This window comes from Anastrepha obliqua, chromosome 3, assembly GCF_027943255.1.
Source record: "Anastrepha obliqua isolate idAnaObli1 chromosome 3, idAnaObli1_1.0, whole genome shotgun sequence".
In the NCBI taxonomy this organism is placed as follows: Eukaryota; Metazoa; Arthropoda; class Insecta; order Diptera; family Tephritidae; genus Anastrepha; species Anastrepha obliqua.
This window is the reverse complement of record NC_072894.1, coordinates 49,653,661-49,681,380: the sequence shown is the minus strand read 5'-3', so window position 1 is coordinate 49,681,380 and position 27,720 is coordinate 49,653,661. Positions and strand designations below refer to the sequence as shown.

The window sequence follows — 27,720 nt, the reverse complement described above, 5'->3', positions numbered from 1 at the left end:
ATGAATCCTTTCCTCCTCAAAACACATGCGTGGAAGGGAATTTTTCAGTTTATATGGAAGATAGAAATCAAGCCCTATGCTTTGATAAATCGGACAGCAAAGATGATTTTCCTAAATATCTTGTCTTTCGAGAGCTACCTTTTACTGTTAGAAGAGATCGCGAACGGCATCACATATTACTGTGAATTTAGAATATGAATCTCAGAACCTACTCAACCATTTAGTCTTCCTCATTTATTAAAGACAGAAACAGAAACAGAGGGCTGACCTCTTTTTCAACTCGATCCCCGGTTCAGCTCAAAGCCTGTCAATATAGTTTTCACTTAGAGCAAAGTTCTCATATAAAAAACTGTTGGAAAATAAAATAAATGCTAAAATTTAGGAATATAGACAACACCGTAGAACATTGCAATTATTTACGCCACGCTTTTCAAAGCATACACAATCATAAATGGTTAATCATTTGGCAATTAGGTGCTTTCTAGCAACAACATAAAGCAAGGAAAAGGACATCGTATTGAATATACGGATGTACAGAATACTGTCATTCCCTGTAGGGAAAATGTGATTTTCATTAGTAAAAACCAAATCTATTAACTAATTACTTAGGCCACGCTGCCTGCAGGCTTATTTTCGTCTTAAGAGTTATATATCTTTGAACACAAAAGTTGGGTCGAGGAATCTAAATTTATGATTCATAAAAAATTTTTAATGTGAAAACTGAGCAGTTCGCATTTTATATGGTATGAGTGCTGGGACTTTGTTATATTCTGGGTAATGAAATTGTAGACAAGATTGCAAGAAAACCTACATCTACCATTTTCACTACATTGTAAGGGGTTCCTACACACTCAGAATAGGCGATTCCTCCCTGAAGCCCGCTCGAGGTTGAAACACTTTAGCATGTACTTACGTGCAACATATGAGGTCGGAATAGAACAAGAGAAAATGGCAGAGCTTCTTTTCATAGGCCAGAGATAAATATCTATAACCGTGAGCAGGTTCGTAGAGAGCATATCCGGGCCCCGGGGGAAAATTGCAAATGCGGGCCCTTTCCAATAATGTGTAATTCATATAAATACGTATAATCTTGAGTCCGGGCTCCTCTGAGAACTCCGGGCCCTCCCCCCCTCTCGTCGGGCCTGACCGTGAGAGTACTTAAAGACCACATTTATATCGGGAAGTACGCAGAACGGCTAGTATTTCCACATAAGAGCTTTGAAAAAGCTGCTAAAAGAAGAAAAGCGAGAAACTGTCGGTGTAACTACTCTAAAGACACATGGTTTTGAGTACAGAATTTTTATGCGAACTGAATGCAGTGCAGTAGAGGTCTTGGACACAAAAGGTATAACAAAGAACCAGGCGGCAGAATTTTGACCGTCAGATAAATTTCATCTCAAGCTAGTAAACGCTATCTGAGACTAAATTCATTTGCTATACCTTCCACATGTCCCACCTAAGCCAAAAAAAAGTAATTAATTGGCATATACACTTCTGTTAGGTATGGACCGAGCTTCTCCTCTTATTTGTGGCGTGCGTCTTGATATTGTTCCACACATGGAAGGACCTAAAGTTTTAAGCCAACTCCGAACGGCAGATATTTTTTATAAGGAAATACATCATGGCATAAATACACTCGAAGGTTTGCCATTGCCTCCTGAGTGGCTACCACTATTAGAAAAAACTTTTTCTATCATTTTTTTCATGCACGGAGATTCAAACCATGATAGGTGCACGGTGGATGCTATGACTGGGATAAAATCTAAACTTTTCGAAATTTATGCACTTCTGCAAAGCAATGTATTGCCATTACATGCCGAGTACCGACCGCTATTAGGAAACACTTTTCCTATCGTTTGATCTTTCAACCGAATGGTAGTGATGTAGAAACTTTGCCACGGCGGCCATTCTATGAACCCAACCCAATGCATTAACTATAGGGTTTTCCAATAACAGGTGTTAGGTGTTAAACCGGAGAGATGATTAACGATTTTTATGGCCGGAATTGGATCGTATTGATCTGGACAACGTTTATTTTCAACAAGACGGCGCTACGTGCCACACAAGCAACGAAACCATTGATCTTTTACGGGGAAAGTTTCCGGGCCCTGTTATCTCTCGAAGAGGTGATCCCAATTGGCCACCTTGCACTTTTTTCTTTTAGGCCACGTGAAAGAGAAGGTCTACGCCAACAGCCCAGGGTCGATTCAAGACCTCAAAGATGGAATTCGTGAGACTATCAAGGACATAGGGCAGCCACTTTGCAATTTCATGAAAAGGATATTGTCCTGTAAGCATGGTCATGGTGGTCATTTGCCTGATGTTATTTTCCACTATTAACGGCATACCTTCCTCTTTATAATGAAATAAACATCCTATAATTTATATTAAAAAATAGCATTTTTCTTTGAATATCAAAATAACACCTCTTAAAAAGACCCCAGAGTTATCTAAGCACTCCTGATTTTCTCTTCAGATTTTACTGGGAAGAGAAACACCAGTTTCTATTTTCCCTACATGGCATTTACTGTGGGCATTGAGTGTGCGCATTAATAAGGGATGAATTGTATTCTATACAATACGAAAAGTCACTGAAAGGAAAGAACAGCCACAAAAAAGTGCAGCGGCTTACGCTTCTACTGTCTATACTATGTTATGTGTGTGTATGATTCTATATAGAAAAATATATAATATATCGTCTCCTTTATTGTTGAGTCCTTTATGCCTTTTTAACACCACTCATGTGTGATAATGCCAACAACATCATGAATATTGCGTTAATTGCAAATCATCGTAAGCGCTGGCGGGCAAAAAAAGAAGAAAAGGAATCGGCTCACAGTCATAACACGAAAAAGAATCAGATGAGAGTATAGCAAGAATAGACCTAAAAGGTTAGTTAAATGAAAAACTGTAGTTTATAGTCGTGTTATTTACAAATGTTTGTTCATATCAAATTTTAGGGATTGGTTATGAAAACGCAAGACGTGAAGACAGCCATGCTATTGACTTCCAGCAGTTTATTGTTCTAGCTGAGGTGAACAATTTTGGAGTCACGTGGCTATTAATGGGCTTTTAATTAATTTGATGTATTACTTTAAATGCCAAAGTTTATTTTAAAAATAGGCATTTTCATTACATTAACGACAAATTTATATCTATGGGCTTTTGCTTTTAAGTCAATAAATCCTGATTTTTATACCCGCGCATTTGTACTCAGGGGTATAACAATATAAAAGAATCGTAGGTACGTAGACGGAGATATTAATATTTATACCAGAACGCTTTGAATGATGACAGAATCCGACTTCGCCAAGTCTGTCCGCCAGTCTGTTCGAAAGTGCGCACGATAACTCGGGTAAAAATGAATATATATATTTCATTCAAACATTTTACCAAGTAGTAATAGGTTGGTATTGAAAATGAGCGAAGTCGACCAATAATCACGCTCATGTCCATAGATAATTAATTTTCAAAAAAAAAAAAAAAAAGGTGAAATATCCGTCATAGACGAAGCGAAATTACTTAAATTTCGACGCAAGCATAATTAAAAAATTCGTTTCCATGGTCGTTGGGCCCCACAAGACTCTTACAATTAATATTTTGTAGGGAACATTTAGAAAGTTTAACGTTTAAAGTATAAAATCGCATGCATAGACTTACTCCATCTTTTGAAAATAAATTTAAAATCTACTCTTGCACTCTGAGTGATTTATAATCTGCTTCGATTTCGCATTCTGATTATGTTATTTTTATTATTTCCGTTTACATTTTAATAAATCTATGGTCTCAAAACCTCAGGAACAGGAAGAGCTTTGCTGGGTATATTAAAACTAGTCGGCCCGAGAAGTTTAGAACAGTCAATGGAACCACTGATTAAGGCGTAAACACACATATGAGACTGGATTATTCTTCTGCTTTTAAGTGGTTTAAAACTAATTAACAAACATCGTGAAGAGCGAAAATGCTATTCTTCTATTGGGTCATAGTGCACCGCGACCTCTGATGTGGTCTATTGTGCTTGACCGCAAGCCTATAATTGCATGATACTGATGAATTTGAGTTCCTCCTCAGGCTTTTCATACTATATCACTAATGGTTGTATAGACGATTAAGTTACTCACGTAAGAATTTTATTTAAGCAGCAGTAAAATGTTCTGGAAAAATTCTCTTTTATGTTTGAACATTTGTATACGCTGCATCATCCGCTTTTTTATCGCAGAGTAGTGCTGCTTTAGAAATAAAATACTCAGAGATGAATTTAACCACGAATAAATATCGTCGAGTAGGTTTGTGTAGTGCAGACATTTGGTGGGAGTAGGTAGGTTCGAAATCCACTGTGAACATGATATATGAAATTATAAATATAAAATGTTTTTCTGGTGCATGTCTGTCACTAAAAAGCTTCTCATAAAAACATGAATTTTTAGCTTCTATCATTTAGAACAACATCAAGACGCACTCCGCAAATTGGAGGAAAAGCGCGGCCAAATACCTTATAATAGCTTCACATATAACTAGGTTATCTACTTACTTGAGCTTATCTCGAACCTGTAATTGAAAAGCGAATTCCCCATACAAATTTAAGCTCTCGTAATCGGAGATTATAAAATAATCTCAGATTATAAGTATACTTTTTGCTGCGATTTCCGTTTTATCGATAGTTATTATTACGAATGTAAGGAGAAACGATTAAGGTAAAAACTAGTAGTAGATATGATTCCAATAAAATTTTTGAAATTTAGAAAAACGCGGCATAATGAAAAAAAGCCATAATTTTTTGCAACTCCAGTAGACGTGGTTTACGGATTTCCTCCAACTGTCTATTACTAGCAGCAAATTTCGCAATTATTGTACATTAACTAATGCAAATGTACATGCAAGCTGAGTAGACGTGTTTTTTTGTGCGCTGCAGTTATTTCAGATTTACTTGCGCTTGTGCCCAGATTATTTGCATTGTTTTTAGCGAATACGTGTCTCTTTGAACACTTATAGAACATTCTAATTCTGAAGCACAAATCCAACTGCATGGTCAACTACAGGGTGAAATTGCGCTATTGAAGACTCAGCTGGATCAGTGCCAAAACCAAGCTGTCTCCACCGATCTAATCTCAACGGCTTGCCGCACGTGGAAAGTGAGAATATTGACAATATTTTTGGTAGCCTGTGTCACACGTTTAACATGCCAGCGCCACAAGTTTCCTCCGCCTTTCGACTGCGTAAGCAGAGCAACTCTACTGCGTCTGCTGTTATAATTAAATTATCATCTTCTGCTGATCGCTCAAGATTATTCAAATCAGTGGCTAATTACTGCAAAGCCAAAAAGCGGCCACTATTACTCTGCGATGCTGGTTCCATTTATACAGAAAAACAGTGTGATGAATGGAATAAATATTTGACTTATTTTTTTTATGATATATAAATCTTACTCGAAAATCTGGTATTTACTCCAGTTTTCTGAATCATTAACCTCTGCATAAAGTGTCAGTGCCTCGAATTCTGAAGACGTATATTCTGAAATATATACATACATCCACCGTGTTACATTTAAAATTGTGCTACATGTTTTAATCCCTTCTTCTTCTTCTTGGCTGGTGCAATAACCGCTTAAGGGATTTTAACCGAGTTTAACAAAGCGCACCAATAATTTCTTGTTTGTCCTAACTGGCACCGGTTGGACAAACCAAGTGAATTCAAGTCCTTCCCATTTGATCTTTGATCTTTCCAATGCAAAGGAGACCTCTTCCTCTTCCGCTGCTCCCAAAAGCTGGTACCACGTCGAATACTTTCAGAGCCGGAGCGTTTGCATCCATTCGGACAAGTCCTTTAGATACGTATAAAATATGGCTTACTATTATTTCCAAGTGTTTTAATGTATTTTCTGAAAGTTGTCATTATTACGTACCTGAATACATAAGGTTTTTGCTTTTCTGTTTGGATTACTACTAGGCTTAAGTTGAAGATTGTGTGATAAATCTATTAGTCCTCAGCCGTCTAAGCTTGGTAAAATAGTCATAAGAAAAACTTTAAGGAAATCTATTGTTCGGCTATGCTTGGAGTATTTGAAGTGGCAAAAAGTAGAACTGAAACTAAAGAGTTGCATATGAAAAAGATATATTATATCAAAAAGTCATGGTTTAGCTAAAATAATTCTTTACCATGCATACATGTATAAGTTCGATCTTATGAATGTGCAGTTAGGTTATCTTGAGTGGCTGTCATCCGACACATTTAGGCCTGAATAATCCCATTGTGATGTCACTGGAGCTCGTTTTTTACACCCCTGAATGTTCCCTGAACTAACCTGTGGATTTAATGAATTTTGTAAATTTCGGCAATCTTATTTGAGAGACCACTTCAATATTGTCAAGAAAGGCGAATCCAAGCGTGGAAACCCTTATCTGTATAGAGCAATGCTATAGGAGGTGCTCTACGGTTTCCTATTCTTCATTATCTTGACAGCTTCGATACAAGTCATTATGTGATACCGCCAATTTGACAATTACCTGATATCCTATCTTTTAACATTCAGTAGCGATTTTGTTCGACCGTGATTCCATTCTGGCCAAGTTTTACTGCTTATTTGGCAAAAAGGTGATTGTTTCCAACGGTCATTAGCGGTATTTATGTATATATTTATCTATTAGTAATTTGTAGGAGATAAGGGAATCGGCAGCCGCTGTAGAACGTGGGTTCGAATCTTGATGAAAGACCAAAACAAACCTCCGCATGTCACAAATAGGAGGATGAGCTCGGCCAATCTATACTATAAAGGTGAATGTCTGTACGTTGTCCGCGCATCACTACGAAACGACAACACCAAATGACGTAAAAATTTGTATACATTCATATTTTCACCCAATGAAGGTTATAGGCATGTTTTTATGATGGAACTCCCTTCCCACAGCCCCCTGGTCGGGCCACTACTCTCATTCGTCACTAATAATCGAATATTTGCTTAAATTTAATCTAAAAAATCTTAGTTTTTCCTATTTCCCACTATTTATAGCACACTCTAGGCTTCATAATCCGCATAAGCTGTTCAACTATGACCCAAATGCAAAGTTCAAAAATGGTTTGAGATAGAAAATTAATAAAAATAATTTTGCTTGACATTTTTCTGATTGGTTGTTTTGATTTTATTCAACGAGGCATAGCAACGGATGCCGGGTATTGTAATATTATGGTTATTAATAAAAAATTATTTTCTATGAAATTATTGTTTGTAATTCTTTTATATATTGTACATATCCTAAATCCCTCAAAACTACTCCTACGCGAGCGGGGCCGCGGGTTAAAGCTAGTTATATATATACATATATATAAGGGAATCGGTATTTGTGGTACATTATCTGGGTGAAAAGTCTGCGTAGCATTTTTTTCTTCACTGCATTAAACATAAGCGCGCATTTAAGATACCTTGTAGTTCCAAAACACGTTTCAGCGGTATTTTACTTCCAGTTAAAGAAATTCGTTAAAGCGCACAAGTCGTTGCTGCAAAGAATATACAAAATAAAAGCGTTTATTTATTTATCAAAGCAAAACTAAAGCAACTAATTATTTCCGTTTTTTATTAAATTAACTTTTTCTGCGTCTAAATATGCATAAACCTACTTTCATACATCTTGCGGCCTTTGAAATTAAATGCGACTACTAACTTGCATGCCTTATACTTTTAGTTATGCCGACCAGAATAGTTTTTGGCCTTTGCAGCTTTGAAATAACGTTAGTGCGGTAAAGTGGGTACAAGTAAGCCAAATTAACACAAATAATCTCAAAGCAAAGCACCAAAGCATTAAAGGACCGCACAAAGCGCCGTTGAACCGAAAAGGGCAACTGCAAATGTTTTTTGGTTGCCTTTTGAGCCGGCGCAAAAATTTGATTTTACCGAAAGAAGTGTCCTTTGTGGTTTTTTATATGCTTTCTTAGATAGTTTTTTTTTCTGTTCATATTACATATTTCATATTACACATATTTACAAACATATATAAGTATGCATAAAAATGTTTAGGTGCTGAGTGAGTGGCTTACTTCGCCGTTTGTTGGCACGTAATAGCCTGACGTAGGTAATTAAAATATTAGCGCATGAATTTTTATTGCAAAATTATTTTCCGCTGCAAAGTGTTGAAAGTTTGAGAAAAGGTTGACGTTTTAATGTTCGCTTTGATGTTTGGAGAGGAAAAGAAAGAAGTGAAGTAAAAAACTTTTAAAAATTACAGGAAATGTTGCATTAGCACATGTAAGGCAAATAAAGTGCAATCATTGTAGAGGGAATTCACTGAATTACATATACAGGGTGATACAGTAAGACCGCAGATTTTCTTTTATAAATAAAACATAACAAAATTTGTAGATTTTTTTAAATTCATCATGTCTTTAGTCTATGGCATTTTATATAAAACATTATAGCCATTAAATAACCAACATGATTCCTCTGGAAACACTGGGTGCGCATACTAAGTTTTTTATGACTTTTTGTCATAGTTTGGGCTGTATATTATTTATAATGCGTATGATTTCGTTCCTCAGCTCTGAAGTCGTCTCGTAGTTCCGGAGAAAGAATTCCAATGATGTCACATCGCAAGATCTCGGTGGTCATTTGACCTCGTTGTTTCGTGCGATAATGTGTTCTGGGAACTTCGTTTGCGTTTCATGTGCTGTGTGGCAAGCGGCACCGTCTTGTCGAAACTACATTATGTCCAAGTCCATGCCATTTAATTCAGGTTATAACAAGTTCGCTGTAGCAGCGTTGTCAGCATCATTTTCGAAGAAATACGGTCGGATTTCTCTTCCAGCTCAAAAACCACACCAAAGAGTGATTCGTTGTGAGTGCATAATTTTTTTTGGATGGCAAGTCTGATGGACCAATTATCTGAAAAAACTTCACATATCACATACTATATTAGGTTGAGGAATAAGATCGTAGCGTTTTTACCGAAGACATTTATTTAAACAAAAAACAGTAATTATTTCAATAAGTTAATCAATTATATATTCGCCGTTGTTGTTTACAACATCTTCTCACCTCTCGACCAATTTATTGATGCCGTTCCACCAAAAATCGCCTGGTTTGGTGTTAAAGAAGTTGTTGAGTCAGTTTTTGAGGACCTCTTTGTTACCGAAGGTAACTCACTTCATATGATTTGACAGGGAGCTGAAAAGATGGTAATCGGCCGGTGCAAGGTTTGGAGAATACGTCGGACTTGAAGGAGCTCCTAGAGTGCGGCTTTCACAACTCTTGAAAAGTTGTGGCGTTTTCGTGAAGGAGTATGGTTTGACCATGTCGATTAGGTCTTTCCAGTCGAATAACTTCATTTGCGCGGTGTAGATGGGCATTGTAGAGCTCCTTGTTGACCGAGGTATTATTTTCGAGCATTTCCAGAGCACCATGCCCTCCCAATCCCACCAAATACAAATCATGATCTTCTTTTGATGAAGATCCGGCTTCACTCTCGGCGTAACTCTTGGAGCCACACACTCCTTTCTGTTCTTCTTATTGATATATAGTCACAATTTCCCCGTGACGATTCTGTACAAAAAGCGCTGTTTATGACCGCGAGTTGCGCGGCGGCCGGCAAGATACTGAGAAGCAATTTGAAGGCGACTTTCTTTGTTTTTTCGTTAAGTTTGATAGGCGCCCAGGGTCCCAAGTTTTCAGTAAATCCCATCAAATGAAAATGGTTGAGAATCGTTTTATGATAGCAGTTCATTTTTCCGCTAATTCCCCATTGGTTTGACAAGCGTTCTCAAAAGAGATTTGAGATGTTCTTCATCGAATTCTGAAGGCCTTCCGCTGTGGGACTTGTCATCGACGTCAAAGTGGCCATTTTTGAATTTTGCAAACCATTTCCGTGCTATAGACTCGAATTACAAATGTCCCGCGCTGCTTCGGTAGCTTTTAGACCTCGATAAAAAGCAAAGAAAAGCAGGTGTAAAAAATATTGATTTTTGCTTCGTGGGTATTCCATTTCTAAGCCACAAAACTAATAAAAAATTAAAGAATTCAAAAATACAATTAATATAGTTGTGCAGAACAGAAAGAGTTCTATCGAATGAATGCTTACTCTTTGCCAAACAGCAAACAACTCATTGTAAAATTTAAGAAAATATAAAAACGCTACGAATTTATTCTCCAACCATAATTGCTGCCAAATATCTGCATCCTACATACATACATTTGTGATTTTGATTTAAGTTGATGACACATAAAAGAGCTAATAACAATGTAGAAAAATGTATATAAAAATATGTAAGCTGGTATATTTATGTATATAAGCATAAATTCATGTGTTGAGTCTATGGTTCTTTAGTGTGATCCATATTCGCGTTGACGCAATGGCTTCCAATCAGAAGTGGTTGATGTTAGCATTAATTAACTTAAGAAAATGCCATTTGCTTTATAATTGAAAAAGTTGATTGAAAATTTTTAATTAATTAAATTATATTTGAGTAAAAATAAATAATAAACTGTACTTTTAGATGGATTTTATTTAAGTATAACACAAGTTTAGCGCTTTTTCTACTTGTAATCATCTACACTTTTTATTTTTTTATTTTAATCATCTACATATTAAAATCAAAACTCGGAATAAATAATATATAATATATAAAATTATTAACGGACATCCGAAGTTTTTGTAAACATAAAAACAAAAAAGTAAATTACACCAAAAACATTTGCTGGTGGAAACGGAAGCGGTTTATGGTGAGTTAGCATGTCAAAAGCAAATTCTGAAAAAAGTAGGCGAAAAATGCTAATTCTACGGTTACGGTTGTCGACTGCGAGCCAACTAACAATACCACACTTCTGAATTGCGGTAATGTTGAGTTGACATAAGATAAAGGATATGCTTGGAATAGGTTAATAACAATGCTCAGTGCTGTTATTAAGCAGGAGTATTTCGGTTATGGTCGAGTTGAAGTAAAGTAGAAATATATATTTTAATAAAGATATCTTTATTTTGCTTGGCATTTGGGTATTTGCTTGATGTCGGACGACTTATTCGTACCACTTGACGATCAAATAAATCGTTTGGAAACATAAGTGGCTTATAAAAACGTATGTCGTTGTGTAGAGTAATTTGGTTGAAAAAAAATTAGGTGCACTTGAAATCGCGGAGTTGGGACAATCAGTGATACACGGAAGTGGTTTCAGGGTACATGTAAAAATTGGCAAAAGTGTGAGAATTTTTCTTTTCTGTAACATTTTTTAAATCAAGTAAAATTATTAAAAATGCATGTTAAATGGGGAGCAACTTTTTGTTGATTTCATTCTGACTTAAAATATGATACACGTTGCGTTAAATTTGCCCCTATAAAATGAGTCTCTACAAACTGTTTCCTATCCTTTAAATCCTAAATTTGCTACCACCCACGATTCCATTCCATTCGAATAATATATAAAGGGGGTTCCAAAAACACGATTAGCCTTGGTTTTAAATAAAACGTAAAAATTTAGATTTCACTATTTCATAAGTTTATTTAAATTACGGCTCCTGAGGTATATGTGAAAAATGGCATCATGCAAATGTATATGTAAAATATGCCGATTCAGCCGATTCATGAATGCCTAGTTGCTGAGAACGTCAACTTTGCTCTACAGCAGCAATATTCTCAACAGAATGTCCAGTTTTCGGTCTGCCAGTCCTTTTTCTATCCTCGGCAGAACCAGTTTCATGAAAATTGTTACCAAACTTTGAATTGTCGGCTCATTCGGACAATTATTTCCATAAACCAAATCGCGAATTTTGCGACATGTTGTTCTTAAGGATCGACCATTTTGATGATAAGTTTTAATAATTTTAAAGCGTTACTCTACAGTGTATAATTTTTCATCTGCTTATTTCACAAATGCCAAAGATGGCATAAGAAAAAATATCGTCTAGAAATTATACAAAATTAAATTAAATTACCAGATTTGGTCTTCAGCTATAGTAAAAAACGAAATTGAGCGAGTAATTGCGGCTGCCACGCCACCGAGTACTCGGCAACAGAATTCTGCCCGCCTATTTCATACGTATTCAAAATTCAGTCGTTTATCAGACGGCAACGAAGTAATATGAGTGAGGACTGTGTTGAATATTTTCATTACAAGGTTTGGCCCAAGGATAGTAGATTGGGTTGCTATTTAGCTATGGTGAAAACAAAAATTGTAAGGGGCTGCCACGTCACTTGGGAGATTCTGCAGACGATTTCTACACGATTATTTCACATGTATTTACACAATTGTCCAATCAGTTCTTTTTCAAATAGCAACAAAGGGTTGTTATTGGTTCATTTTTTCGTATATCACTAACACAATTTCAGTTTTTTCGTAAACAAACCGCTTCGTGACCAAAGTGACGTCAGATATTCAGCTGATTCTGCCGAATGCGCTCAGAGGCTCTAAACATCTTTTCACCATGGGTTTGACCATAAGAAGCAAAACTGTGAGAGGAAGTTCGGCTTCCACGTTATTGGGGACTTGGCAGCAGAATTCTGCTTGCTCATTTTGTACGCATTCTTACGCCTGACCCAATAATGATAGAACAGAAGATTAAGCATTCCGAATTCGCCGTGATGTCATTTCTGCAGATAAACAAAGAAAATGAAGAGAAATTAGTTGTTTCTGAAGAGAAAAAGTAAGCGAAAATAATAGAAACTGCCAAACACAAGAGACTATTCACACACACACACATTTTCTTCTATGACGCCATCCTAACAAAAAGCAAAAAAAAAAAATACGCACACACACACAAACACCTCCAAATATTTTTATAATTCGTGATTTCACAATTCAACATTCGGCACTTAATTTTAAGTAGTTTGTTTAATTTAAAAATCGCACATATTAAAATCACAAGGCAGTCACTGAGTTTTTACAAACAAATAATTTCTCTTCCTTTCGTTTGCTTATCTACGGAGCTAAATTAACGCTTTTCGGAAGGCCACACCTTCTGTATTCTGTACACCGTGGACTCGTCCAATCACTCGTTGTTTAGACGGCAACGAACTCTGTCATAAACAAACTGTATAGCCACATAACTCCGGCTACATCAGCAAATCAGCTGATTCCTTCATAATGGCTAAAGGCCACACCTTCTAAACTCTTTTCACCAATAATACAATATTTCTATTGAAGATTTTATCAAGAACTTGATATAAATTTATATATACTTATTTTTTAACCACTATGCATTTCCATAACTCAAATACTAAGAAGTTTACTTTCTTTACTTTTATTTCTTTTCAACAAGCAGGTTCAGGACAAATACAGTTATGGCAATTTCTGCTCGAACTACTCTCCGACTCTAGCAATGCCGCCTGCATCACCTGGGAAGGCACTAATGGCGAATTCAAACTAAGCGATCCTGATGAGGTGGCCAGACGTTGGGGTGAACGCAAATCAAAGCCGAATATGAATTATGATAAGCTGAGTCGTGCGTTAAGGTAAGTCGAATGCACAACAACAATAAGCTTTTATTACGCTTATTATGACAAGCATATTTATATGTATGATGAATAGCATTTTCTATGCAAAAGGAATTGAATAGATCGCCAAATATATATTTGTTTCCAACACAATTGCTAAGGCTTCATATTTTGGCTACACAAAGCCCTGACAATCGATTGTGTCAAATCCTATTTGTAACAGACCATAATAAAGGATGTGCACATTAAAAAGACAGTTGTTATTGTGGTTTAAGTACGCCGAATTAAATGCTAATGCTCTTGTGATTGTCTGCATTCTAACGGAAGGGTAGTTTTTATACTCACCCCTCTCTGTTCGTATGCCTCCTTGGTGCTTAGTGCTTAATTAGCAATCACTGCGGCGCGCAAGTGGCCACATAGTGTGCAGGCCAAGCGATGCAGTGTGACGATTGCTCAGCTTCAACCACTTTATTAAGGTCGGTCATTAAGACACAGGATGAGCAATATTATTATGCTTGATGTTTGTGATTGGAATATTTAACCAGATTATGTCGCCTTGAATCGCAAAATGCAAGCAATCACCTATCTCGCTCTTAAGTCACCTTGCGGCCGCTTACGTGCTGGGTCACACACATGCACATACGCGTGACAATATTATACTTGTATTGTACTGCATTCCATTTATAAATGCATGTGTGTTATTCGGTTTCTCAAAATGCGAGCATGTGCCCAATTTGCTGGCATTTATCAGGGTAATTGGGCATTGATTAGTACCGATTGATTTTGGATAAGTCGAATGCAGCGTAATTTAGCTATCAGAGAAAAAATTAGTACGAAAATGTATGTTTTCTTACAAAAAAGATTGCGATATTCCTTTTCTATGATTTCTATGAATACATCAGTGGTACATTAAAGCGTTGCGCCGCCTTTTCGTTCAAACTTAATAAATATTTATTTAGTAGCTTCCTCGGTGGACAGGTTCGCATGCCATATGCCATATGTCATAGTTTTCCTTCAAAGTGAGTAGTTATTTTCTGATTTTTTCATATATGTACATGTATGTATATGGCATATACTAGGGTGGAACAAATTTTTTTCGACAAGTTGCTAGCAGATTTGGATTCTACGAATTCTCCATATTTTGAAAGAAGCCGTCTTTAATTAGTACGAAGTTGATAAGAGAATTATGAATGCGATATTTTTTTAATACAAAGAATAATTTATTTTTGATATCTATTGTTTTTAGGATAGTACTACAAAGTTAATGATATATATGTATATGTTAATATAAGTAACTGGCGGCCGTCGTAGCCGAATGGGTTGGTGCGTGATTACCATTCGGAATTCACAGAGAGAACGTTGGTTCGAATCGCGGTGAAAGCAAAATTAATAAAATCATTTTCCTAATAGCGATCGTCACTCGGCAGGCTATTGCAAACCTCCGAGTGTATTTCTGTCATGAAAGCTGCTCATAAAAATATTTACCGTTCGGAATCGCCTTAAAACTGTAGGTCTCTCCATTTGTGGAACAAAATCAAGACGCACACCACAAATAGGAGGAGGAGCTCGGCCAAACACCCAAAAAGGGAGTACGCGCCAATTAATATATATATACAGGGTGGGCCATATAGCGTTTGCTTTTTGAACCACCTATTTTTTGGAGAATGGTAACACAAATGACATGTCAAATGTGTTCATAATTTACTTAAAGGTTTGGCATTTACGAAATGGGACGCTATACGCTTGAACAAAATTGGGAAATATTGAAAACCTATTTCCAAAGTGGTGAGACTTCTTCTTCTTCCGGGGTTACAGTAAATGGCGAGCGTTACGGTGACATGCTCAACGAGTTTTTGTTTCAAAAATTGAAGAGGATGACATGGACGACATTTGGTTTCAACAGGACGGTGCAACTTTTCACACTGCCAAAGTTACACTCGAACTTTTGGCTACCGTTTTTAAATTCCGATATCAATTGGCCGCCTCGGAGCTGTGATTTAAGCCCGTTGGACTATTTTTTGTGGGGAGCCGTTAAGGACAAATGCTATGCGAACCATCCAGAGAAGATTGATGCTTTAAAACACGAAATCGAAGTTGCTATTTATGAGATTGGAGCCCGAACAATCGAAAATGTGCTTAAAAATTGGGTTGATCGAATGGGCTACTGTAAAGCCAGTCGTGGCAGTCATTTGAACGATATTATTTTTCATTCATAAATGACAATATTCAATCTTCAAAAAAAAAGTTTGAAAAAATATTGATTCGTTTTTTTTATAGCCGATTCAAAAAGCAAATTTTACATGGCCAACCCTATATATATATATAACAAAGTTTTCCTCTTTATAATATTAGTATAGATGTGTAAATATTAGGTTGGGAAAAAATAAATTCATTATTTTTGCGGAAATAGTTTAAAACTGTTCTTCGATCTGTCGATCTTTAGCTCCTGGGCGATGCTACGACAACTAACGTGCCGGTCAACTTGGATTATTTCTATGACTTTTTCAACATTTTCTTTAACATCAAAATTGCTTAAACGAAAATGCCTGAATTAACGAAATCGAAATTGCACATAATTAGTTGTTACAGTATCGGCACCATAAACATCATTCACAATTTCAGCGGTCTGGCTTGCATTTTTGCCTTTATCAAGGAAAAACTGTAAAATGTACCGAATTTTCTTTTTGTTGACTCCTGTTGTTATCACCAAGCACCTCAAAAACAAGCAAAAAAAAAAAAAAACAAAACAGCAAAAGAATGTTTTTACTGTGAAATGTCGCCTTGACAACGAGCATAAACTGTAATTTGTTGGATCGATATTTTACGAGATATTGATCAATACAGCCAGCTACCCAGCTAATGTATTTCGTTTTTCCCGAAGTATTACATATATTTAAAATAATAAAATTAATTGACTTACTTCCATTTTTTTGTCACAATTAAAGTTTTCATATAACTATTTTCGCAAGGTGCTACAGCTGATCTCTGGGAGCTCCTCTCAAAAAAGACGTTTTGCGGTGACCACAATATCTCTGTACTGGATCCTTTGAAATTAAAAAATCAAACAGATTTCGTTAAAGTAATGTTAAATCTAGTATCTAATCGAAGGAATAAGCAAAATTCATTTTTTTGACAAAATGGCGGTATCTAAAAAAAAAATCGATTTTTGACCAAAATTTCTGCCTTAAATTGTTTATAAAAAATATTTATTAGTCAAAAAATCTTCGATTAATTACTAGAAAATATATTTAAGAAGCTCCTGTTAAAATTTATGACTAATCGGTTTAGCCCGTTTTCGAGTAATGTTGGTCACCGACTTTGAAAGCACCATTTTGAGAAAAACGCTTTTAAAGTTACGCCTTGTACTTTCAAGCACTCTGAAGCGCCTTATCAAATTTGCGATGAAAATATTTACCGGAACGATATTAAATTTTCTGTGTGTATTCTTAAATATATGTACATTAGTGTATTCTTAAATATGCTCACCCTTAAAATGGCTCACCCTAATAAATTTACAAATGTACGGTATATATGCACAGAAATATATTCATTTGTTTACAGAAATATGATAAGAATATATATATATATACATGCGCATGATTGCCCTTAATTTATTTTTGCTTGCATCAAATCGAATCAGGCAACACAGCTTTCTTGCCCGATTGAAATGGTAAACTAAATCAAAATTGTGGTATGTTTGCTTTGTGCCCCTGCATTGGTGAAAAACCAAATAGAAGCAAGAGTAACAAAGTCAACAATGTAATTTGAAAATTTTATTGCACAATAAATGCCCACTGTGCAATGTAATTGCATTTATAATGTAATTTTGCAAGGGTAAAGGGCGTAAATATACAATTTGTTTTTGATAAATTTCAGGTAAGTTTACTTTACAAAAATAAATGAACATGACTTGAAAAATCAATTAAATATAATATTAGTTTAGGGGAGGAGAAATTAAATTCTAAGAAGGAATAATAAACATTAAATTCAAATAGCACCCCCGTAAAGGACCATTATGCCATAATTGTTTTAGCATCAGGTAGCCCTGGTAGCTAGTGCGTAAATATTATTATGATACTTTTAGTTATATTTATTAATGAAATAATGACTTCAAATACAAAACAAATAGGTTGGCAAAAAAGTCTTGCGGTATTTTTATTGAATTTTCATTAAGTCAAATATGCGCCGTTTTGTTCGATGACGAGTTCCCAACAAGATGCCAACTTCATAATGCCCCTCTTATATAAGCTCGCTTCCCTATTGTCAAAAAACTCGGAGAGCCAATTTTCACAGGACTGTCTTGTGGACAACTTCCGACTACCAAGCTCATTCGCCATGGACAGAAATAGGTGGTAATCACTTGGTGCGAGATCCGGACTATGCGGTGGATGCAAAAGAACCTCCCATCCGAGCTCCCGGATCTTCTGGCGCGTCACCAAAGATGTGTGTGGCCTGGCGTTGTCCTGATGGAAGACAATTCGGCCTCTGTTGATCAAAGATGGCCTCTTCTGCATGAGTGCTGCATTCAAGCGGTCCAGTTGTTGGCAGTACAGGTCCGAATTGAGCGTTTGGCCATAAGGGAGCAACTCATAGTGGATGATTCCCTGCCAATCCCACCAAACACACAGAAGAACCTTCCTGCCCATCAATCCAGGCTTGGCCACAGTCTGGGCAGCTTCATCGCTTTTCGATCACGACCGTTTGCGCTTCACGTTGTCGTAAGTGACCCACTTTTCATCGCCAGTCACCATCCGCTTCAAAAACGGGTCGATTTTGTTGCGATTCAGAAGCGATTCGCATGCATCCATACGGGCAAAAATGTTTTTTTGCGTCAAGTCGTGTGGCACCCATACATCGAGCTTCTTTTTGAATCCAAGCTTCTTCAAATGGTTTATAACGGTTTGATGACTCATGCCCAGCTCTTGGCCAATGCTACGGCTGCTACTATGCCGGTCTCTTTCGATCAATTCAGCGATTTTATCGCAATTTTCGACGACAGGCCAGAACAAAAACGTTGAAACCATCGTTGTGCGGTGGAAATGGAAACTGTATCGGGTCCATAAACTGCACAAATTTTATTGGCAGCATGAGATGCATTTTTGCCTTTATCGTAGTAGTACTGTAAAATATGACGTATTTTCTCTTTATTTTGCTCCATGTTTGCGACGCTATAACTCACGAACGACTAAAAGCAAACAACAATTAATCAAACACGTGTTAGCACGTGAAAAGAGCTTTCCAAAAAGCTCTAGCGAGAACCGATGCGACGAATACAACTAGAACTACGCGCTTGCAAAGACAAGCTTGGATTGAAGAATAAGTTCAAAGCGTTTTTACCGAAGAAGAGTTTTATTTAAACAAAAAACAATAATTATATCACGAAACTAAAAATATTATATATTCACCGTTGCTGCTTATAACCTCTTCCCACCTCTCGACCAATTTGTTGATACCGTTTCGCCAAAAATCACCTGGTCTGGTGCCAAGGAAGTTATTGAGCCAATTTTTAAAGACCTCTTTGTTATCGAAGGTAACGCCCTTCATATGGTTTCAGAGGGTGCAAAAAAGCTGGTAATCGGTCGGTGTAATGTCCGGAGAATACGGCGAATGCTGAAGGACTTTACATTCGAGCTCTTGGAGTGCGGCTTTGATGACTTGTGCAACATGAGGCCGGGCGCTATCGTGAACGAGTATTGTTTGACCATGTCAATCGAAAATTCTCATTCACGCGGTGTAACTGGGCAATATGAGCCCCTAGTTGAGCGGGGCATTCTTTACGAGCATTTTCCAGCGCCCCATGCTCTCCCAGTCCCACCAAATACAAATCATGATCTTTTTTGGATGAAGATCTGGATTCACTCTCGGCTTTGGTGTATCTTGGGGAGCCACCCACTCGTTTCTTTGCTTCGTATTGATGTATAGGCACCATTTCTCATCTCCCTTTACGATTCGGCACAAAAAACGTTATTTATGACCGCGAGTCGCTCGATGGTAGGCGAGATGCAGAGAAGCAATGTGAAGACGATTTTCTTTGTTTTTTTCGTTGAGTTCGTGAGGCACCCAGGCTCCCAATTTTCCGGTAAGTCCCATTGAATGAAGGTGATTGAGAATCGATTTATGATAGCAGTTCATTTTGGCCGGGAATTCACGACTGGTTGGGCGAACGTTTTGTGATTTGAGATGGTTTTCATCGAACTCACAATGCCTTCCGTTGCGGTAGGTGTCATTTAGTTCAAAGTCGCCATTTTTGAACTTTGAAAATCATTTCCGTGCTGTAGACTCGCCTATGACAGCTTCTCCATGCACGTCGCAATTGTCCCACGCTGCTTCGGCAACTTTTTGACGTCATTGAAAAGCAAAGAAGAGCAGGTGCCGAAAATGTGGATTTTTACCTCTTGGATATTCCAATATTAGGCTTGAAAACTAATAAAAAATTAAACAACTCGAAAATACAATTAACATTGTTTTGTAGAGAGAAAGAGTTGTATCCAATGAATACTTAGCCTTTGCTAAACTACAAACAAATCGTTGTAAAATAGAAGAAAATACGAAAACGCTATGGACTTATTCCCCAACCTAATATAATACTTATATACTAAAGCAGTATCAGGTCATTTGTTAGAATCGTTCTGCTTTAACAATTCGGTTGATTACAATTGTTTTTCTTCGTTGCTGTTCAAGTTGTGTTCCTACATTGCTTTTTGTCATCACAAACAGTGTCACATGCAATGTGTGACTTGTTGCTTTGTAATAAGCAAGTCATTTGTGCACCACTTTAATTACAATATTAAAAAAAAAACAAGAAGAAAAACAAGTTTATAACTTCCTTTAAATCAAAAGAATTTTGTGTGTTTTTTAACAAACAGTTTGCTCACATGAAAATTGATACCACATCAAGAATACTGTAAATATTCTCTAACAAATTTCCCAACAGCTGTAAATTAAACAAAGCATAAGCGAAATAAAGTAGGAATATTAGGGTAAGTTACCGAAATCTGTTCCGAAAAATAAAAGAATAAAACTAAGCAATCAGATAAATTGTACAACACCCCAAAAGCAAGATTGATTGGTAAATAAACAGCAGAAAGAAAGGATTAAAGTAAGCTATTTAGTGACAGGTTCGAGTGCCCAAAAGCCAAACAACACCAAAAGGACAAATAATACATCGTACGCTAGCAAGCACATCGATTTCTACCCTAGGCTATCAAAGGGTCCGCCCCACTTTAGGGTTAATGTCACACATTAACACATGAACAAACAACACAAATGAGGCATTAAGGCAACGACCAGACACTTTGTCGCCTAGGATGATGTACCTCCTACTCTTGAAAGGATGTGAGTTGCTGAAGTTGATGAAGCTGATGATTAGCTTTTTGTGTTGTTTGTGTAGCTTAAGCTAGTGTTAATGGCAAACACTCCTACGTCACACATGACTAGCACATACAATATGCACACACGTAATTTGGTACAACAGACACAAAGTAAATGACAAGTGTTTGCTTGAATGGTTAATTTCGCACACATGAAAAGGATGGAGAAAAAATCAAAGCATACTTTAGGGCATCATATGGAGATGGGTTGAATTTCTTAGTAAACATCAAAGTTAAATTGAGTGTTGAATGGCACAAAAATTGCACACTTCTTGGCATATCTGTCTTTGTGTGTGTGTGTTTGTGCGTGAAGATGCATTAGTGTCTCACTCAATTTCTTCATTTATTTATATAAATACTAAACACATAAAAGTGAATATATCCATACAGTATTGCACATAACATAAGAAATATTTTTCTATTTTTTCGCCTAATTGAAGGACTGGGTTTATTTTTACGTCTTTAATATTTGTGCAGGTATTCGGAGTTTACTGTAATTCAGGTATTCTCGTACTAAGCACTTCTGTCTCACCTCTACAGCTTCTACAGAGATCTTTATGGGAGACTTTGAACTTCACGGTCATAGGGACATGATCCAACGATCCGTTAGTATTTCCATGATAGGTCGTATTTTCGGTTTATAGAGTCTCTGCTAGCCCCAAATTCCACGTGAACACGATAGGTGAGATATGACTTTGTGCTGGGAGTAAATATTGACGTTTCGAGTTTACAAAGATCTTCGACATTGTTGAACGAATATTTACTTAGTCGTTACATACTCAAGAGTCTTAAATGCATTTTAAATGTCTACAAAGTCTATTCCAAATGTCTACTCCTTAGATTTTGGCTTAAAAACAGTCTTCTAAACTGTCTGTAAAAATTTCTCGTCCTTTCCTCGAATGATATAAGATTCCTAATTGCAATGAATGTCGATGTTGTGGCTAAAGTTGATCTGCATATTTTTATGGATATCTGAGAGCAAAGTCTTCAACTCAACTCAAAAATTTTCTGTTGTTTATCCCAATACTGTACATGTGATAATAATGCATCACCACTCCTATTACCATTAATACTTTTGCTTTTGTCGCTGCCGCTGGCATCGACATCAAAGTGTTTGTTGACTGAAAATCATTGCCAGCAACAATTTAATTTTACAACATTTGCATACATTATCGACGGCTCCGATTTTCATTTTGCAAATATCCCCGTATAGCTGCGGCTGTCAGTGCGTCAATTGTTCTTGTTGTTGCCTTGTTAAGTATGTTGTGCAAAAGAAAAAATCGAGCGTTAAAAGCGTAAAAATCACAGCTACCAAATTGGCTTAAAGATATGACAATTTTTCCATTTTCTTATCCCTTTTCTGTCTGTCGGATCTCTGCCACTTTTCTACTTGAATTGTGATTTCAGTTGAGCTCTCTTCGTCTTATTTGCATATTTGCACAATCCGTTCGAAACAGCCACAATGCCATGTCTACTGTTGCATGTGTGCGTCTGCTTGCTGTATGCAATTTTGAAGCGCTTCCACTCTACGCGTATGTGTGTGCTTAAGTGTGTGCGTTTTGCTTTTCACTGATTGCAAATGACAGCTCAATTGGCAGCGTTTTACTCTTTTTTAAGGATACTCTAAAAGGGGTAAATTGTGTAACATTTTGTTTTTTTTTTTACAGTTTCCATGAATATGTATGTGTGAGTAGTTTCTGCTGTGTATTTAGCAAATTGGCTGTAGAATTGGTCAATTGGTATTGATTTGGGCACTTTAGTGTAAATATACAGAACAAAAATAAAAAAAACAGTGGTGTTTGGTAAAACGCTTCCAATGAAATGTTCAAAGAACTTATTCGGACTTGTTTGAACGATAAATTCCGTATGACAAACGGTGGAGTTAGCTAAGGGCTCATCTAACACTGACTTTAATAAGTATCCCAAACATTAGCAGACTGCATCCCATCAGCATCGATAAATAAATATAGACTTAACTAAAAAGTCTACACTTACCACATGCCACACCATTCAACCTTTAGAGCAGCTGCAAAGAAGTACTGCCAAATGCCTAAGTAGAGACTACGCAGTTTTTGACTTGGGTTGTAGATCTCATATTCCGATGCTTGAGCTTATTACGTAGCCAGAAGAAATAAAAGCTTACATCTTTTTTATTTCGAGAACTTTTATTCCAAGGCATTCATATCTGCTGCATTAAAATGATAAATTTTTGAATGAATTAAAAAAAATATATAGAAAAAACTACTGATCTCAAACGAATAACGTATTCTTTACTTTGAAGTTCACAACTTAATGCAGATTTTTCAATTTAAATTAGACCCTTTTTATATTAAATGAATTTTTTTTTTTTCAAATTAAGCGAAACATTTTTAAAATTTAACGAAACCATTAACCAAATTAAATTAAACTATTTTAAAATCCAGCCAAACTTTACTCGAATTAAATTACGTAACAAAAACGCAAATAAAGAATATGCAAACACAAAACGATAACAAAACATATTCCCTATATTAAGTCACAGTTCATGAAATTTAACTGCTTTAGAAATTTGTATTATTTTCTTCAATTATGTTTGTATGACACTGTGCTCGGATTTTAAACTGCTTTTTTGGCCAAAGGTTTTAATAGTTGGTTTCACTACAATTTTCACTTCATTTCTTCATTCAATGGTATCCTCGGTTTTTTATATTGGTTCCAGTTTTCGAGACAACAGCATTTGAAAATTTCCTTTGAGCTTCTGAGGTCATATAAATAAACAACCTTACATCATAAGTTAAAGTTATCGGATCGAGATAAGTTTCGGAAATATCTAAGGTTATATTATAAATAATCCTGTAAATATTTTGGCAGAATAGCTGTAAGACTTAGATAGTTATTTACAAAAATGTTAAAATGAAAAAAATGGTGTTTCTAAATAAGCTCTCCAAGACGAAATTTTCAAAATAAATAAAATAGTTGGGAAACCGAAGCCAATCTATATTAGCAAAACGTAAACGCCATGGAATTTAGAAGGTCCCAATTAAATAAGATTAGAACTTTTCCCGAAATTGTGAACTTAACTATAGAGTGCGTCATCTTTTATGTCGGTATGTAAACGCTGAATAACTTTGTCATTTACCAACCCATCGACTTCAACATACATGTTTTCGATACGTCAATTTAGTACAATTTCAACCACGCTTTACACCGAAACAACGCGCTGAAATAGTGACGCTATACATCGAAAATAGTCATTCTATTATTCTAACTCAACGCGCATATCGCAAAAACTATCGCGGCAAACAGGCACCGTCTGACAATATTATTTGTCGTTTGGTGTCGAATTTTTTTGAGCATAGGATAGTCTGACGATGTCGTTCATCAACGACCAAGACGTTCCAATGAACTTGTTGATGCAGTGAGGGAGAGCGTTGCCCAGAAGCCAACAGTGTCGTATCGTCGTCGCGCTCAGCCTTTTGGCGTCAGTGAAACCACAATGCGGCGCATTTTAAAGGATGACTTAAACTTATTTCCGTATAAAATTCAATTGACACAAAGAATATTGAAGACAGACCATTCACGTCGCTTGGAATACGGCGAAACAGTCGCTCGAATGGTTGACACTGAACCCAATTTTTGGAAGCAAGTTTTAATGACTGACGAGGCACATTTTAGTCTCTCTGGCAGCGTGAATAAACTAAATTGTCGCATTTGGGATCTGAGAATTCACACGAGATCCATAGACGGTTACTGGTTTCAACGAGACGGTGCGTTTCAACAAGACTGCGAATGTAACAATTGAATTTCTGCAACGAAAATTTCCGGGACGTCTAGTGTCAAAAAGAGGCGATATCGACGGTCCCCCCAGATCACCTGACTTAACCCCCCCGGACCTCTTTTTGGGGGGTTATCTGAAAAGTAAGCCGCAGACTATTGACCAGCTTAAGGCACACATTCGTGCCAAAATCGACGCTATAAAAACCGAAATGCTTGATAAAGTGCAAAAAGATCATAGTTTGTGATTGCTAATAAAGGTGGCCACTTGATTGATGTTGTATTTGGAGGTGTACTTTTTAATAGACCGATACCCGGTTCAGAGCGAATTTGACAGAATCAGCTGATAGGCTGACATCACCTGGGATGTATTTACAAAAATTGTGTTGGTGATATACGAAGAAAATCAAGCAATGAAACTTCGTTGCCGTCTGAGCAACGAATGAGTGTACAAAGGTGTGAATATGTTTTTTTTTCTGGGCGTTGGGTAGCGCGCTACTTTCAAGTGGTCCTTTGAAACCAGGCCAATCCTGTTATTTAATCGAACTCTTCGCCCCATGGGAATGACGCCAAGCATTACATCGTGGGGGAAAGGGCGAATTAGGCGGCCCTCCTACGTCGTAGGCTTTCGGAGGTCCTTAATTTCTGCTATGTAGCATAGATTGTACAAATGATTCATGGTCCTAATTTCCACTAAATATGCTGCGAAGCTTCAATCTAGCGCCATTGAATCGCCCACATTCGAAGAATAGGTGGTGGATATTTTCTACAGCGTTTTCCCCAAAGTATTTCCGATTCGGGTTAGAAAAGATGGAGGTATGCTTTGAACCATGCATGACCGGTTAAGAAATCAGTTAGGTAAAAATCCACTTCTACGTCTCTTCTTTCTACCCATCTTCACAAATCTGGAATGCAGCGATGTGTCCAGCGCCCTTCGTTGTATTGCTCCATCCATGCTGCCAAGTTTTGGTTCTCGTTTCCCGTGCTTCGAAGCGTTGCGTTTCACTTCCAGCTAACATTGCAGTTTCGTTTGTCAATATGTCCCCTGGACACAATCCTGCGATAATTAGAGCGGCTTCTTCTGACACAATTTTGAAGGCGGAGCGTACCTGCTGCTTTATACCGCGGTGTGAATATGTATTTGGACGAGTGTGCGAAATGATTGGACAAATTTCGCCTGGCCATAAGATTGTGTTAGTGATATACGAAAAAAAAAATCAACATTGTCTTCGCTCATGCTACTTCGTTGTTATCTGAACAACGACTAATTGGACGAGTTTGTGCATTCGGTTGAAATGATCGTGCAGAACTCGGCTACCGAATCTTCCAAGTGACGTGGCAGCCGAAGTTCCCTTCACAATTTTCTTTCTCTCCATAGTTAAAGAGCAAACCTTGTAAACCTATCATCCTTGAGTATTCAGCCATCATTGTGTGAAAGAGTTGCCGCATATTATACATAAGTAGGCATATAATTAATTTTATACGCAAGCGATGAAAATCAAACGCTTTTGTATGCTTATTTCGCTATATAGCAAAATAATTAAATAAAACTTCATATTAACTTTATACATTCTTTCGCTACACAAAACTATCTTTAATTTTGAATATTAAAATATGAATGCATAATTAATGTGATATTTTAACGGCATTTTAACAGTAATATTAAACGAGAAAACCACCATTAACACATTTAAAAGTATGGATTGTAGTATAACGCCGGCCGAACAATAAAAATTATAACACATACAATGGCAATTGTTGTTGCCAGCTGTCATCTGGCACTCTCCTGTCAGTATTTGTATTCGTTTTAATTGCTATGCACCATTTTTTATATTATATATGTAGCTCTTTTGTTTCTTTGTTGGCCTCTACTCAATAAAAGGAAAAATAAATGCGCCTGTTGACATTCTCTGCTGCTGGTTGAACAAAAATAGGTAAAAAAACATAGATAAAGGAATAAATGAAAGTAAAATAAACAGAAAACCTGACAGACTGGTGAAGAAACAAAATTCATTTTACTGTCAAATTAAATTCGTGCCAATTGCTATTGAATGCTATGAAAAACGAATGGAAAATGAAAAACGATAACGAAAAATTGGAGTCTTCTGATTTCGACAGTGTTTCCATTGCATGCTGCTACTTTTTGGTTTATGTTGTCGTTATTTACACACCAGAGTCTGTACTTTCAGCTGACTGCCTCACTGGCTGCATTTCATTCATTCATTTCGACCGGAAGTTGGCCACACAATCAAACTCAAGCAAAAGCTGGCAGCCAGGCATACTCGCATGTATATGTACATATGTATGCATATAACGTACATAACTAGCATAGCAATCAACTTTTACCCAACGAAACTGTGCGCCGTGCTATGTCAATGGCTACCTTCCATAAGCTCTGCAAGCCTTACATATATAGATATATGTATATATATGCATGTATGTATATGGTATGTGCATAGGTATGTGTATCCATGCACTCATTGTGCATGTAGTTTTGCTTTCTCCATTTCGGTAACGTTTTTACCGAAAACTCCATTGCCAGCGCTCCAATTGCGAGTTGTTTTGCCCGTTCAACGGTTGTCCCACTCGATTGAAGTTCGCGTCGCCATTGCTCTTACTTTAGTTGCTCCTTTATAACTTTTGTCTTGGTTTGAACTGATTTTACACTCCCCATCGTTTGTCAGACTTCTGATTTCGCTACGATTCCTCTCTTTGTAAGGAATTACTTCGTAATTTCATTTTGTTCCATTCATTTTCCATAGTTTTTGTCCTTTCATTTGGTGTTGGCCTTTGTTCTTGGTTGCATATCCATCACCCACAGTGGCAATTACTTTTTCAATTTCATTTTCGTTATTTTGTTTTTCTTACAAAATGCGTTTCATCTTTATGTACATTGTTTGTAAATTTTTTGGGTGTTCTCACTTTTTCTGGATTCATGTACTGTATTTTTTCGCACGGGAATGTGGTGTTGACTGGCGAAAATAGGTTGCAGTTGAGTGAAATGTTCAATAGAGGGGCTTTTCAGCAATCTCAGCTTCATTTCGTGATAAATAAAAATACGGGTCTCATACAAATACAGTATGCAAATATACTTAAATATATACATATGGTCGTCGTAGCCGAATGGGTTGGTGCGTGACTACCATTCTATAGTGCGTAGGTTCGAGTCTCCGGGCATGAAACGCCTCAC

General features: G+C 36.8%; 1 protein-coding gene across 1 annotated transcript in view; it reads left to right on the top strand.

The window, feature by feature from the left end:
- Nucleotides 1-27,720, top strand: part of LOC129242710 (DNA-binding protein D-ETS-3-like) — a 70,365-nt gene that overhangs the window by 31,405 nt on the left and 11,240 nt on the right. The window contains exon 5 of the mRNA XM_054879508.1: nt 13,236-13,425. Coding sequence (XP_054735483.1) covers nt 13,236-13,425 — 190 coding nt within the window. The remainder of the gene's footprint in view (nt 1-13,235; nt 13,426-27,720) is intronic.